General features: G+C 48.5%; 2 protein-coding genes across 17 annotated transcripts in view; both read right to left on the minus strand.

Annotated features, from left to right (window-relative positions):
* Positions 1–12273, minus strand: part of LOC129137938 (collagen alpha-1(I) chain-like) — a 73927-nt gene extending 61654 nt beyond the window's left edge. For 10 of the 16 annotated variants that reach the window (XM_063795496.1, XM_063795499.1, XM_063795502.1 and 7 more), the window contains exons 1-4: positions 11985–12273; positions 11721–11781; positions 9852–11324; positions 1689–1850 (exon numbers count right to left, since the gene is read on the minus strand). In XM_063795496.1, coding sequence (XP_063651566.1) covers positions 1746–1850; positions 9852–11324; positions 11721–11781; positions 11985–12229 — 1884 coding nt within the window. In that variant the 5' untranslated portion in view covers positions 12230–12273 and the 3' untranslated portion in view covers positions 1689–1745. The other 6 variants (XM_063795506.1, XM_063795503.1, XM_063795504.1 and 3 more) reach the window with 3 other exon arrangements.
* Positions 12274–12340: 67 nt separating this feature from the next.
* LOC455512 (ankyrin repeat domain-containing protein 30B) overlaps positions 12341–15380 on the minus strand; it is a 94518-nt gene continuing 91478 nt past the window's right edge. Inside the window, exons 36-38 of the mRNA XM_063795491.1 lie at positions 13903–14037; positions 13586–13653; positions 12341–12426 (exon numbers count right to left, since the gene is read on the minus strand). Coding sequence (XP_063651561.1) covers positions 13936–14037 — 102 coding nt within the window. The 3' untranslated portion in view covers positions 12341–12426; positions 13586–13653; positions 13903–13935. The remainder of the gene's footprint in view (positions 12427–13585; positions 13654–13902; positions 14038–15380) is intronic.

Here is a 15380-nt window from a genome sequence, read left to right on the forward strand (position 1 = left end):
AGACTATTAATAAAAGGTAAGACATGAAAACTGAAGTATTTGTAATCATGCTTAATACTGGAAGTTCCTATACCTGCAATGTAGCAGCTAATTATACAAAAATTTAATAAATGACAAAATAAAATTTTACAAACAGATTTGTAAAAACCAGAAAGAAATTTGTATTGGCAATTAATGTAACATAATTAAAAATAATTTATTATGGTCATCTGCTAAATGCTAATTAATGTAAAATGTTAAAAAATTATTTTAATTATGACATCTTAACTTTTAATGGCTTTAAATATTATAAATATAAAAAACGGGTTTCTAAATTTAAAAGAAGAATGACTAAATTTTTCAGAATTATTTCATGTTTCTTGTCATACAATGTAAGAACACCATCCATGTTTCCTTTTAGATTAGGAACCCTCCCTTATTATCTCACTGAAAGGAGAATGCTGGAAGGTGCTAGTAAGATGACTGTCTAAGGACTCCAGAACTGAAGAAATTGTTTTGTGGCAATGCATGTCACTTCCCTAACTCAACTGGAAAAGGAGACAAAATCCTAGTGTTTTCAACCCTCAAGCTAGCAAGAAAACACAGCCCAGGTAAGCTCATCTCTTCTCCAATGGAGCTGGAGTCTACTCAACAAGAGGTGACCATTTAGAATAGAATTGTTCAGAAATTTGCTAACAATAAGCAGCCAACATAGACACATTCTCCTTAAATCTAAAATTCCCTTTTCCCCCACTAGGGTGCCTGAGGGGCATGTAGCAAAAGTGATCCCAACCACACCACGCAAACTAGCCAGGAAACCTTTTTGCCTTCACACATCTGAGAGTCTGTGAGAAGCCAGAGACAACACGGAGGCAGCAGAACACCAACAGAAGAGTCCCAGCATCACTTCCTGGCCATAGAAGCCCTCCTGAGCAGCAGGCAGAACAGAATCTGCTACAGCAATCAGCCTGCCAGAGAAGCCTCTGCCCCTGTGGCCTAAGGTTCCACTTTTCCCAGGTGACACCATGGGCAGGTGGGCTGAAGAAGTGGGAAGGTCAAATCAACTGGCCCAGGAGGATGCCTCTTTGATGATACAAGTGGTACTGGTCTAAGCCTCCCCTCTTCCACAGGGGAAACTAGGTGGCCCAAAGGGTGCCCAGAGGAAGGGGACCTGCCACAGCAGCCACCCTCCTGAGAGGTTCCCTTTCTTCCCCTTGGTGAACTCCCTCCAACACACAGCTTGCCAAGAAAGCACCCTTTGTCTTACATGGGGGGATCCCACAACACCAAAACCCACGAAAGAAGCCTTTTGTCCCTTAAGGTTTATCACAACCAAAAACAAAAAGATACACAAATAGTAAGCCCCTAAATTCTGTTAAGAACGAAACAATGCTGCCACTCACACCTGGCTCAGATGCCAGCAGAAGGAGGGCACCCTCCAGAGACTGCAGGAGAAGGGGGAGGACTCCTCCTTGCCCTGGCTGCACCTCCACCATCACTGAGGCCTGTGGTACAGAACCAGCAGCTTCTTACACACCCCAGGCTGGGCCGGGCCCAAAGTCTTCCTACTCCCCCTTCCTGGCCCCTAGACTTGCTGCTGCTGCCACCATTAGCACCGACGCCAAAGGAACCAGCGCTGCTGTCACCCTCCATGCACCTGCCCACCCTCCAAGGCTCCTACCACTTGGCCTCCACAGGTACCCTCCTACCGCTCCTGTTGAGCTGCCATCTCCATCACCATGGCTGCCACAACCATAGGAGATGAATCACAGAGCTGTGCCATCTTCAGGCTCCAACCTCCAGCTCACCACAGGGGACACCTCCTTCATCAGCCTGGCTTGGAGCAGCTGGGCAGACAATGCCAGAAAAACCTACAACAGGATGCAGAAAGTGACAGTGTTAGAGCCTCACCTTGTCATGCTGGCCACTGGGTGGCTGGGGCCAGTTTTGGCGAAGGCACTCACACCCACCCTCCAAAGTCCAGCCTCTCCTCCTAGACCAAGCTGGCCTCCTGACCGGGGGTGGGGACTGGAGACACCACAGTGCCCGGGGCTCCCTGGGGAGCAAGAATAGCAGAAACTCAGACCCAGCCAGTCCTCCCCACCCAAGTACCAGTTCCCATTCCTGACTCCTCCACCCACAGGACCCTGAGCCCCCGTGGTGCCCACTACTCCATGCCTGGGGCTCCCAGATGGTCTCCACAACACAGAGCAAGAGGGCAAGGGCCGAGTAACCATGGTGGGTGCAAGGGCCCTGCGGTGGTCAGAGGATTGCCGTGAAAACTCTGTGCACCCTCTGCGCTCCAACACGAGCAGAAGTTGTTCACCCTCTAGATCCTTGAGTCCAGGAAGAGGAGAAGGGCCCCTTCCTCAGAGGCCACCACTGTCATGGCCACCTCCACAACCTGCTGCTGGCAGCAGCAGTGCAGCCTCCCCCCATACCACCCCTAACCTGCCCCCCCCACCACAAGCTTAGCCCCCGGATTGTGCCCACAACACACCCAGAGACTGCTGCAGGCAGTGTAACCCTGATAGCGCCCCCAAACGACCCCTGGTGGACACTTGATAGTGTCCACAACCCATCCCTGCCACGGGTGTTGCAGCACCAAATAGTGCCCCATCAAACCCACCACCCACCCGGACCACAAGCAGCACAGCCCCAGATAGTGCCCCCAATCTGCTCCTGTCGCGGTCAGTGAACACCCGGGGTACTGCACCCAACCAACCCCCCGACCCCACCTTCCCCTTTCCCCCATGGACAATGCAACATTTGACAGCTCCCCTAAAGCACCCCCGACTGCCTGCCAGTTGGCATTGTTGCTGACATTGTAGCTCATGATAGCTAACCCAACCTGCCCCCTGCATCGGCCAGTGCAGCAGCTAATAATTCCCCTAACCCCCCACCACCCACCGCTGGCAGTGCACAACAGCGCACAGAACCTGCCTCCAACCGCCTGCCATCTTAGGCAGTGTAGACCCTGATAGCGCAGTGAACCTGCCCCACTGCCAGCAATTCAACACCCGATAGCGCCATCCACTAGCCCCCTGCGGCAGGCAGTGCAGCCCCAAAAGCACACCAAACCCACTCCCCCACCACCCCACAAGCCGGCAGTGCAGCTGCAGAGAGCGCACCTACCCTGCCATCTTTCTACTACTCTAACAGAGATGCAGTCTCCGTTGCCATCACCAACCGCAACCAGGCGAGCCGTGGTGGCCAAGGCTCCAGCTGCCAGCGTTGGGCACGGTCCCCACCTTCTCCTAGACCTCTAGCTGGTCAAGAGCAACTCCAGCTGCCAGCCACCCTCCTACAGCTCAGGCTGCACTCCTACCGCCCCGGCTGCCATCTTACTGCTCCAGCCTCCCGCCTACCACTCCAGCCATGATCTTACTGCTCCAGCCCCACTCCTACCGCTCAGGCCGCCCTCCTACCACTCAGGCCACCCTCCTAACACTCCAGCCACGCTGCCATCTCTGTTGCCACCACCATCCAGAGTGAGACGAGCCACAGTGTTACAGGCTCCAGCCTCCAGCTCCCCCTTCTCCTGGTCCTCTAAGCCGGGAACAGAGTAGCTTGGCTGGAGATACTGGAGAGCCTAAACTGGCATGAGGCCTCCTCAGCATGCACGTGGGGTTACGCACATGGTTTCTGGACTACATGTTCTGATTGGGTGAGAGAAAACCTCTAGGCCTTCTCTGATTGGGCTTTATTTTCATACTCTGATTGGTTGTCCTAAGACTTTCTTTCATCCAATCAGAACATGATAACAAAGTCCAATCAGAGTAGGCCTCTGGGCTTTCTCTTATCCAATCCTGGAATGTGTAGTCCAGGAAAGGCATATTCATAACCTCAGTAAATAAATGGTGCTGAAGAAGAGTCAGGCTATTCCAGGTTCTTCTGTATCTGCTCACCGAGCTGCTCTGAGCCCAGCTTAGAGGACCAGGACAGACTGGAGGCTGTAGCCTGTGGCACCATGGCTGGCCTCCCTGCAGTTGGTGGTGACAGAGACTGTAGTGTGGCTGGAGCGGTAGGAAGGGGAAAATAGTTTTGGGATAGATGAAAGGGTAAAGAGGGTGGTTAGTGCCAAAAGGAAAAAAGGATGGTGAGCTGGAGAAGGCATTGCATAAAGACGGTGAGGAAAAGATGTTGGGAAAAAAAAATTGGGGGTAGATGGAGGGGGAAAAACAGGGTGGTGAACAGGAGGGACAGAAGGTTTCACAGAAAGATGGTAGGGAAAAAGTTTTTGGGTAGATGGAAGGGGGTAAGAGAGGGTCATGAGTGGGGAACGGGGATGAGCAGGAAAGAGAGAAGGTTTGCAAAAATACGGTGGGGAGAGAAGAAAGGGAAAGAAGACTGTAGGTAAAAAGATTTTGAGTAGATGGAGGAGGGAAAAGGGTGACAAGTGGAAGGAGAAAAGAGGGTGCAGAGAGGGAGGGGGAAGAGAGAGTGGCGAGCAGGAGGGAGAGAAGGTTTTGTGAAAAGACAGTGAGGAGAGAAGCTTTTAGGTAGATGGAGAGGGAAAAGAGGGTGGCCAGTGGGAGAAGGATAAAGAGGGTGGCGAGGAGGAAAGTGAAAAGGTTTTGCAAAAAGACGATAGGCAGAAAAGAAAGTGTAGAAAGAAAAGACAGTGGGTAAAAAGTGTTTGGGTAGACGGAGGGAGAAAGAGGGTGGCAAGTGGGAGGAGAATAGAAAGTGTGGCCAGAGGGAGTGGGGAAAGAGGACTGGGAAAAAGGCAATGGGGAAAATAGTTCGGGGTAGATGGAAGGCAAAAAGAGGGTGGCAAGCAAGACAGAGGAAAGAAGAGGGTGAGCGGGAAGCGGGGAAGGCTTTGTGAAAAGGTGGCAGGGAAAAATTGGGGAGGTAGATGGGTTAAAAGAGCGTGGTGAGCAGGAGTAGAGAAGAGGCTTTGCAAAAAGACGGTGGGAAAATGTTTTTGGTAGATGGAGAAGGGAAAGGGTGGCAAGGAGGATGGGAGAAAAAGACGATAGGGAAACAGTTTTTGGGTAGATGGAAGGGGAAAGAGAGGGTGGCGAGCAGCAGGAGTGGGGAGAAGGCTTTGGGAAAAGATGAGGGAAATGTTTTTGGGGAGATGAAGGAGCAAAAGAGGATGATGAGAGCGGGAGGTGGAAAAAAGGCTGGCCAGGGAGAGGGAGAAAAGACGGTGGGGAAAAGTTTTGGGGTAGATGGGTGGGGAAAACGGAAGTGAGCGGTAAAGTATAGAAGGCTTTGCAAAAAGACAGTGGGGAAAAAATGGTGGGGAAAAAGTTTTGGGGTAGATGGAGGAAAAAAAAAGGGTGGTGAGAGAGGGAGCGAAAGATGGTCAGGAAAAAAATTCCTCCTGTTACTGATTTTTTAATACTCTTCCACTCTGCTCAGAAAAAATAATTGATATGATTTCAGGGTTTTTTTGTTTTGGTTTGGTTTGGTTTCGTTTCGTTTTTTGAGACGGAGTCTTGCTCTGTTGCCCAGGCTGGAGTGCAGTGGTGTGATCTTGGCAAACTGCCACCTCCACCTCCCCGGTTCAAGCCATTCTTTTGACTCAGCCTCCTGAGTAGCTGGGATTACAGGCATGCACCACGATGCCCAGCTAATTTTGCATTTTTAGTTCTAAATGGGTTTTCTCCATGTTGGTCAGGCTGATCCTGACCTCTGTTGATTGGCCCACCTCTGCCTTCCAAAGTGCTGGGATTACAGGTTTGAGCCACCGCACCTGGCAAGGATGTTGAATTTTATTGAATTTTTTTCTGCATCTATTGAGATAATCATGATTTTTGTTTTAAATTCTGTTTATATGGTAAATCACATTTATTGATTTGCATATGTTAAATAGTCCTTGCATCCCAGGAATAAAACTCATGTAATCATGATGAATTACATCTTTGATATGCTGATGGATTTGGTTTGCTAGCATTTTGTTGAGGATATTTGCATCTATGTTCATCAGATATTGGCCTGTAGTTTGTTGTTGTTGTTTCCTTGCTAGATTTTAGTGTCAGGATGATACTGGTTTTGTAGAATGAGTTAGAGAGGAATTCCTTCTCCTCAATGTTTTAGAATGGTTGCAGTAAGATTGATACCATCTATTTTTTTGTATGCTTGGTAAAATTCAGCTGTGAATTCATCTAGTCCTGGGCTTCTCCTGCCTGATAAATATTTTTATTACAAATTCAATTTCATAATTAACTACTGGTCTGTTCAGATTTTTTTAAATTTATAGAGAAAAAATATTTATTTGGTTTATAGTTGTGCAGGCAGTAGAAGCATGGGACCAGCACCTGCTCAGGTTTGGGTGAGACCTCAGAAAGCATCCAATCACAGAGGAAGGCAAAGTGAGGGCCAGTGTATCACGTGTCAAGAGAGAAATGAATAGCAAGAAGGGGAACATGGCAGGCTGTTTTAAACAACCAGCTCTCGTGTGACACAACAGAGCAAGGACTCGCTCATCACCAAGGGGATGGAGCTAAGCAAATTATGAAGGGTCCACCCCCATGATTCAACACCTTCCACTAGGCCCACCACCAACGTTTAAGATCACATTCAACAAGAGATTTGGAGGGTAAACACATCCAAACAATGTCATTTCACCCCTATGCCCCCCAAATCTCATGTCCTTCTCATATTGCACAATACAATTATCCTCTCTCAGTAGTCCCCAAAAATCTCAAGCTGTTTCAGCATCAACTCAAAAGTCCGAAATCTCATCTGAGCTTCAAGGTACGTTCCTCCATCTGTGAGCCTATAAGATCAAAACCAAGTTATTTGCTTCCAATATTCAATGCAGTACAGGTGTTGGGTAAATATTCCAATTCCCAAATGGCGAAGTTGGGCAAAAGAAAGGGGCAACAGGCCTCAGGCAAATCGGAAACCCAGTAGGGCAAACATTAAACCTTCAAGCTCCAAAATAATTCTTGATTTCATGTCCCGCATCCAGGGCACACTTGTGCAAGGGGTGGGTTCCCAAGACCTTATGCAGCTCTGCCTCTGTGGCTTTGCAGTGTACAGTCACCATGGCTGCTGTCTTGGATCAGAGTTGAGTGCCTGTGGTATTTCTAGGCTCAGGATGAAAGCTTCCCGTGGCTCTACCATTCAGGGATCTCGAGGTGGTGGCCCCATTCCCACAGCTCCTGTAGGTAGTGCCCCAGTAGGGACTCTGTGTGGAGGCTTCAATCCCATATTTCCTGTTGGCACTGCCCTAGTGGACTTTTGATTTCTTTCTGATTCAGTCTTGGAAGGTTGTGTGTTTTCAGGAATTTATCCATTTTCTCTAGGTTTTCTAGTTTATGCACACAAAGATATTCTGAGGATCTTTTTTTATGTCAGTGGTATCCTTTGCAATGTCTCATTTGTAATTTTTGATTGTGCTTATTGGAATCTTCTTTTTTCTTGTATAATCTAACTAGCAATCTATCATTTTTATGTGTCCTTGCAAAGAACCAACTTTTTAATTTTGCTGATTCCTTGTATGGTTTTTTTGGTCCCAATTTCATTAACTTATTCTCTAACCTTTGTTATTTCCTTCTACTAGCTTTGGGTTTGGTTTGTTCTTTTCTAGTGTGTTTGGCTATTTTAGCTTGTTAATTTGAGATCTTTCTCTCTTTTTATGTAGGCATTTAGTGTTATAAACTCTCCTCTTAACATTGTTTTTTCTGTATCCCAGACGTTTTGGTATGTTATGTTTCTATTTTCATTTGTTTCAGGAATTTCTTTAAATTTCTGCCTTAATTCTGTTATTTACACAAAAGTCCTTCAGGAGCAGATTGTTTAGTTTCCATGTACCTCTGTGGTTCTGACAGTTCTTGATATTGACTTCTAATTTTATTCCACAGTGGTCCGAGAAGATACTTAATATAGTTGTGATTTTTAAAAATTTATTGAGGCTTATTTTATGACTGAGCATGTGGTCAATTTTAGAGAATGTTCCATGTGCAAATGAGAAAAATGTACATTCTGTGGTTTCTGGATGGAGTATTCTGTAGATATCTATTAGGTCTGTTTGGTCAAGAGCCCAATTTGAGTCCACAGTTTCATTGTTAGTTTTCTGCCTAATAATCTGCCTAACTAATTTGCTTACTGCTGTCGGTGGGGTGTTGAAGTCCTCCATGATTATTGTACAGCTGTGTATCTCTTTTCTTAGGTCTAGTAATATTTATTCTAAAAATCTGGGTGCTCTAATGTTGGCTGCATATATATTTAAGACAGTTAAGTCTTCTCGTTGAATTGAACACTCCATCATTATATAATGTCATTCTTTGTCTTTCTTTTTACTGTTGTTAGTTTAATGTCTGTTTTATCTGATACAAGAATAGCAATACCTCTCCTTTTTTGTTTTTCATTTATGTGATGAATATTTTTCCATCCATTTACTTTGAGCCTGTTGGTATCATTACACATGAGATGGGTCTCTCAAAGGCAGCAGAAGTGTCTTCTTTTTTTATCCAGTTTGCCACTTTGTGTCTATTCAGTGGAGCATTTCAGCCATTTACATTCAAGCTTAATATTGATGTGTTAGGTTTTCTTCCTTTTATAGCGTTAGCTAGTTACCTTGTAGTCTTAATTGTTTAATTGCTTTATAGGTTCTGTACATTTTGTATTCATGTATGCTTTTATGGTAGCAAGTATCATTCTTTTATTTTCACGAGCCAAACACCTTTAAACATTTCTTTTAGAGTCAGTCTGGAGGTAATGACTTCCCTTAGCATTTTCTTATCTGGAAATACCTTATTTTCCTTTCTTTATGAAGCTCAGTCTGGCAGGTTATGAAATTCTTGCATGGCTGGGTGCAGTGGCTCCCACCTGTAATCCTAGCACTTTGGGAGGCCAAGGCAGGCAGATCACCTGAGGTCAGGAGTTCAAGACCAGCCTGGCCAACATGAAGAAACTCCCTCTCTATTAAAAATACCAAAATTTGCCAGGTGTGGTGGCGCACACCTGCAATCCCAGCTACTGGTGAGGCTGAGGCAGGAGAATTGCTTGAATCCAGGAAGCAGAGGTTGCAGTGAGCTGACATCACACCACTGCACTCCAGCCTGGGTGGCAAAGTGAGACTCTGTCTCCAAAAACAAGAAATTATTGGATGGCATTTTTTTTTCTTTAAGAAGACTAACACTAGGCCCCAATCTTTTCTAGGTTGCAGGGTTTCTGCTGATAAGTCAGTTGTTAATCTAATTTACTTTATAGGTAATTTGGCCCTTTGTTTGAGCCCATTGTCTGGGAGGTGAGGAACGCCTCTGCCCAGCCACCTTGTCTGGGAAGTGGGGAGCCCCTCTGCCCGGCCACCCCATCTGGGAGGTGAGGAGTGCCTCTTCCTGGCCACCCAACGTCTGGGAGGTGAGGAGCGCCTCTTCCCGGCTGCCCCGTCTGGGAGGTGAGGAGCACCTCTGCCCGGCCACCCCATCTGGGTTGTCAGGAGTGCCTCTGCCTGGCCACTCTGCCCGGCCGCCCTGTCTGGGAAGTGGGGAGTGCCTCTGCCCGGCCGCCCCATCCAGGATGTGAGGAGTGCCCCTGTCCGGCCACCACCCCATCTGGGAAGTGCAGAGCGCCTCTGCCGGGCCGCCCCATCTGGGAGGTGAGGAGCACCTCTGCCCAGCCGCCCCATCTGGGAGGTGAGGAGCGCCTCTGCCCGGCCACCCCGTCTGAGAGGTGAGGAGCGCCTCTGCCTGGCCACCCCGTCTGGGAGGTGAGGAGTTCCTCTGGCCGGCCGCCCGGTCTGGCAGTTGAGGAGCGCCTCTGCCCGGCCACCCCCTCTGGGAAGTGAAGAGCGCCTCTGCCCAGCCGCCCCATCTGGGAGGTGAGGAGCACCTCTGCCTGACCTCCACCCCATCTGGGAATTGGGGAGTGCCGTTTCTCAGCCACCCCGTCTGGGAAGTGAGGAGCACCTTTCTCTGGCTGCCAATCATCTGGGAGGTGAGAAGCGCCTCTTCACGGATGACACACCATCTGGGAAGTGAGGAGCACCTCTGCCTGGCCGCCCCATCTGGGAAGTGAGGAGCACCTCTTCCTGGTCTCCCCGTCTGGGAGGTGAGGAGCGCCTCTGCCCGGCCACCCCATCTGGGAGGTGAGGAGCACCTCTGCCCGGCCACCCCATCTGGGAGGTGAGGAGCGCCTCTGCCCAGCCGCCCCGTCTGGGAAGTGGGGAGCACCTCTGCCTGGCCGCAATGCCTGGGAGGTGAGGAGTGCCTCTGCCCAGCCGCCCCATCCGGGAAGTGAGGAGCGCCTCTGCCCAGCTGCCCCGTCTGGGAAGTGTGGAGCACCTCTGCACAGCCGCCCCATCTGGGAAGTGAGGAGTGCCTCTGCCTGGCCACTCTGCCCGGCCGCCCCGTCTGGGAAGTGGGGAGTGCCTCTGCCCGGCCGCCCCATCCAGGATGTGAGGAGTGCCCCTGTCCGGCCACCACCCCATCTGGGAAGTGCAGAGCGCCTCTGCCGGGCCGCCCCATCTGGGAGGTGAGGAGCACCTCTGCCCAGCCGCCCCATCTGGGAGGTGAGGAGCGCCTCTGCCCGGCCACCCCGTCTGAGAGGTGAGGAGCGCCTCTGCCTGGCCACCCCGTCTGGGAGGTGAGGAGTGCCTCTGCCTGGCCGCCCGTCGTCTTGGAGGTGAGGAGTTCCTCTTGCCAGCCGCCCAGTCTGGCAGTTGAGGAGCGCCTCTGCCCGGCCACCCCCTCTGGGAAGTGAGGAGCGCCTCTGCCCGGCAGCCCCGTCTGGGAAGTGAGGAGCGCCACTGCCTGGCTGCCCCGTCTGGGTTGTGAGGAGCGCCTCTGCCCGACTGCCACCCCATCTGGGAAGTGGGGAGCGCCTCTGCCCAGCTGCCCCGTCTGGGAAGTGAGGAGCACCTTTCTCCAGCTGCCCATCATCTGGGAGGTGAGGAGCGCCTCTGCATGGATGACACACCATCTGGGAAGTGAGGAACGCCTCTGCCCAGCCGCCCCATCTGGGAAGTGAGGAGTGCCTCTGCCCGGCCACCCATTGTCTGGGAGGTGAGGAGCGCCTCTGCCCGGCCACCCTGTCTGGGTTGTGAGGAGCACCTCTGCCTGGCTCCCACCCTGTCTGGGAAGTGGGGAGCGCCTCTTCCCAGTCGCCCCATCTGGGAGGTGAGGAGTGCCTCCCTCCAGCTGCCCATCATCTGGGAGGTGAGGAGTGCCTCTGAACAGACGACACACAATCTGGGAACTGAGGAGCGCCTCTGCCTGGCCGCGCCATCTGGGAATTGAAGAGCGCCTCTGCCCGGCCGCCCCATCTGGGAAGTGAGGAGCGCCTCTGCCTGGCTGCCCATCATCTGGGAGGTGAGGAGCGCCTCTGCCCGGCTGCCCATCATCTGGGAGGTGAGGAGCGCCTCTGCACGGACGACACACCATCTGGGAAGTGAGGAGCACCTCTGCCCGGCCGCCCCATCTGGGATGTGAGGAGCACCCCTGTCTGGCCACCACCCCATCTGGGAAATGGGGAGCGCCTCTGCCTGGCCACCCCATCTGGGAGGTGAGGAGCACCTCTGCACGGCCGCCCTGTCTGGGAGGTGAGGAGCATCTCTCCCCAGCCACCCATTGTCTGGGAGGTGAGGAGTTCCTCTGGCCGGCCGCCCGGTCTGGCAGTTGAGGAGCGCCTCTGCCCGGCCACCCCCTCTGGGAAGTGAAGAGCGCCTCTGCCCAGCCGCCCCATCTGGGAGGTGAGGAGCGCCTCTGCCTGACCTCCACCCCATCTGGGAATTGGGGAGTGCCGTTTCTCAGCCACCCCGTCTGGGAAGTGAGGAGCACCTTTCTCTGGCTGCCAATCATCTGGGAGGTGAGAAGCGCCTCTTCACGGATGACACACCATCTGGGAAGTGAGGAGCACCTCTGCCTGGCCGCCCCATCTGGGAAGTGAGGAGCACCTCTTCCTGGTCTCCCCGTCTGGGAGGTGAGGAGCGCCTCTGCCCGGCCACCCCATCTGGGAGGTGAGGAGCACCTCTGCCCGGCCACCCCATCTGGGAGGTGAGGAGCACCTCTGCCCAGCCGCCCCGTCTGGGAAGTGGGGAGCACCTCTGCCTGGCCGCAATGCCTGGGAGGTGAGGAGTGCCTCTGCCCAGCCGCCCCGTCCGGGAAGTGAGGAACGCCTCTGCCCAGCTGCCCCGTCTGGGAAGTGTGGAGCGCCTCTGCACAGCTGCCCCATCTGGGAAGTGAGGAGTGCCTCTGCCCCGCCACCCTGTCTGGGAAGTGAGGAGCACCTCTGCCCGGCCACCCATCGTCTGGGATGTGAGGAGTGCCTCTGCCTGGCTGCCCTTCATCTGGTAGGTGAGGAGTGCCTCTTCCCAGCCACCCCATCTGGGAAATGAGGAGCACCTCTTGCCTGGTTGCCCCATCTGGGAAGTGAGGAGCGCCTCTGCCCAGCTGCCTCGTCTGGGAAGTGAGGAGCGCCTCTGCCTGGCCGTTGTGCAATCTTCCAAGTGTGAAGTGACAGCCTTTCTGCAGGTGTACCCAACAGCTTCGAAGAGACAGCCACCATCGGGAACGGACCATGATGATGATGGCGGTTTTGTCAAAAAGAAAAGAGGGAAATGTGGGGAAAAGAAAGAGAGATCAGATTGTTACTGTGTCTGTGTAGAAAGAAGTAGACATAGGAGACTCCATTTTCTTCTGTACTAAGAGAAATTCTTCTGCCTTGGGATGCTGTTAATCTATAACCTTACCCCCAACCCCGTGCTCTCTGAAACATGTGCTGTGTCAACTCAGGGTTAAATGGATTAAGGGCGGTGCAAGATGGGCTTTGTTAAACAGATGCTTGAAGGCAGCATGCTCGTTAAGAGTCATCACCACTCCCTAATCTCAAGTGCCCAGGGACACAAATGCTATGGAAGGCTGCAGGGACCTCTGCCTAGGAAAACCAGAGACCTTTGCTCATTTGTTTATCTGCTGACCTTCTCTCCACTATTATCCTATGACCCTGCCACATCCCCCCTCCAAGAAACACCCAAGAATGATCAATAAATAATAATAAAAGAAAGCATAGTGCATCACCCCAAGGGTAGAGTGTGTGTGTGTGTGTGTGTGTGTGTGTGTGTGTGTGTGTGTTCGTGGATAGTTTCTCCTAGCTAACCATAAGACAGGAACTTGGAGTCTTGGGACAGGAAGACAGAAAAGAGGGGAGAAGTATCCTGAACCAAGTATAGAGTTGTCAATCTCTTAACTAGAAGGTTCAATAGTTGGGATTTATTTCCACAAAACAAGGAAATTTGTGTTTTTATAAGTATATAAAAGTGTTCCTGTCTGTCTAGGCTTGTACTTAAATGGGAGACTATAAACTCTATTGTCCAGTATTTTATTGAAAACTATGTATGACACTCTACAGTCCATTGTGACATTCCTACAGCCAAGAAAAATAACTGAAAACACTGAACGTGTCAGGGATTCATGATAAGGATTCATTTCTGGAGCAAAGACTGGTCTTGTGAAGAAAGGACCTGTCCCCTTCTCATGCATGGGATTCTACCCCCATCCCACACACCAGAAGCACTGCCAGGACATCTCTGCACTATGCTGTGAGGTGGGTGGTTTAGGGTACCATTGTTATATGACTTTTATCATTTTAGTTCTGTACATCCTATCTTGGGAAGTAAATTTTTGGTTATTTCTTTTCATTTTACCTTTTCTTCTTGTTTAACTTTAAAATGGAAAAAGAAGCAAATGTTCACAATAAACTTTACTGTTTAATCTGAAAAAAAAAAAGAAAAACATTGCAGAATGACAGCCACAGTTTTAAAAATAAGCACATTATAAAGATAATAAAATTGTAATAAAACTAATTATAATGAACATATAAAAGAAGTCTTCCCATGGATATTAGTATCATAAAACAATTTATATTATTTAACCAGTTATAGACTCACTGTTGGCATGTTACATTTAACACACACTTGACTTTTGATTTGAAATCATTTCCTCATTAAATCCTGTATCTCACCTTTGAGATTAATGTGATAATGTGATGTAGCCTCTATTGATGCCTCAGAGAGTGAGAATGTGATGTAACCTTTAGTGAAGCTTCACACTGTTTATTAAGATCAGCCAATTTTTTTTGAAGTTGTCTCACAATGACCTGAAAAGACATGTTTTTGATTTTGTGAATCATCTTATCAAATTAACAATATTTACTTTCAAAAATATCCCCAAATATATTGATTCAGTTTATTTTCTTCATTTGTGCACATTGCTGCTTGTTAGTGAATTTACTTAAGGACACAAGAAGGTGCAATCTTTCTGCCAAATTGGTACTGTCTTACTAGACACAAGATTCATCTCACTAGTAATTTTTTCCCTTAATGAATCTGTAATTCTTCACAACTTACTGAAGTCTCAAAAAAAAAAGGCAGGACTAGTGGTGGTAAATTCTACACAGTGGAATTCTTTCCTTCTTCTGTATTAGAAGCACAAATCAACATCAAAGTTCCTCACATATTCAATCACCTGCTGAAATTTTTCCAATAGATTTTTATCTCAGAATAAAAGTAATTTTATTTCAAACTTTACAGGCCCTTGGTAACCTGGTCTCCACATCCCTCCTGGCCTCAGCTCCTATGTTTCTCTCCTCTACTCACTTCTTTTGTACTATACATGAACCCTGCCACCCCTTATGAATTGAAAAATGGGGATCCAATGCAAAGCTAATAAATCACAGATAGCTACAATCATCTTTCTGTGGGACAAAGTTCTATCCACATGATAGTTTTTGAGCCTTGAAATAGAAATTATGAGCAAATGATTTGTAACAATATTCAAAATAAATTATGAATACCAGTGGGGTGATTAAATCAAATTTGATATTGCTAAAATCCACTACATTTGTCCTAAGGTATTATTTAACAAAACACAGATGCCTTTAAAAAATTGAGAGGTTTTAACAATACATAATTTCAGATTCAAATATGTTCAGATTAAGTCAAATTGACATAAATGAAAATAAAATTCTACCAAATAAAATATAGAAGTGTTATTACAAGATGCAGAAATGTACAGTTCAAAATATACTTCAAATACACTTCTGTTCCTCTGGAAAATTTAGAATTAACTGTCAATGTAAATTGCTGAACTGAATCTTAATTTCAAAATACTAATTGCTGATATGGGCATTCCCATTTTTCTGCTTCATTGTAGTCAAAAAATGTGGCCACAAAGAGATATTAAAACCTTTATTTCAGCAGTATAAGCCAATGTCATTAATGTTAATCTATTAAAAATCTTTAACTTAAACTCTTATAATTTCATCAGTGACACAATGCCTTTACTCAAAGTAAAACGTCTCTTAGCTTTCACTTTCATTTGGTGGAAATGAGGCATTTTTCTAAGCTGATATAGTAAGTACATTTATCATCTATTTATACATACATACATACATATATATATATATATATATATATATATATATATTCAACTAGATTCAGC

This window comes from Pan troglodytes, chromosome 17, assembly GCF_028858775.2.
Source record: "Pan troglodytes isolate AG18354 chromosome 17, NHGRI_mPanTro3-v2.0_pri, whole genome shotgun sequence".
NCBI classification, from domain to species: Eukaryota; Metazoa; Chordata; class Mammalia; order Primates; family Hominidae; genus Pan; species Pan troglodytes.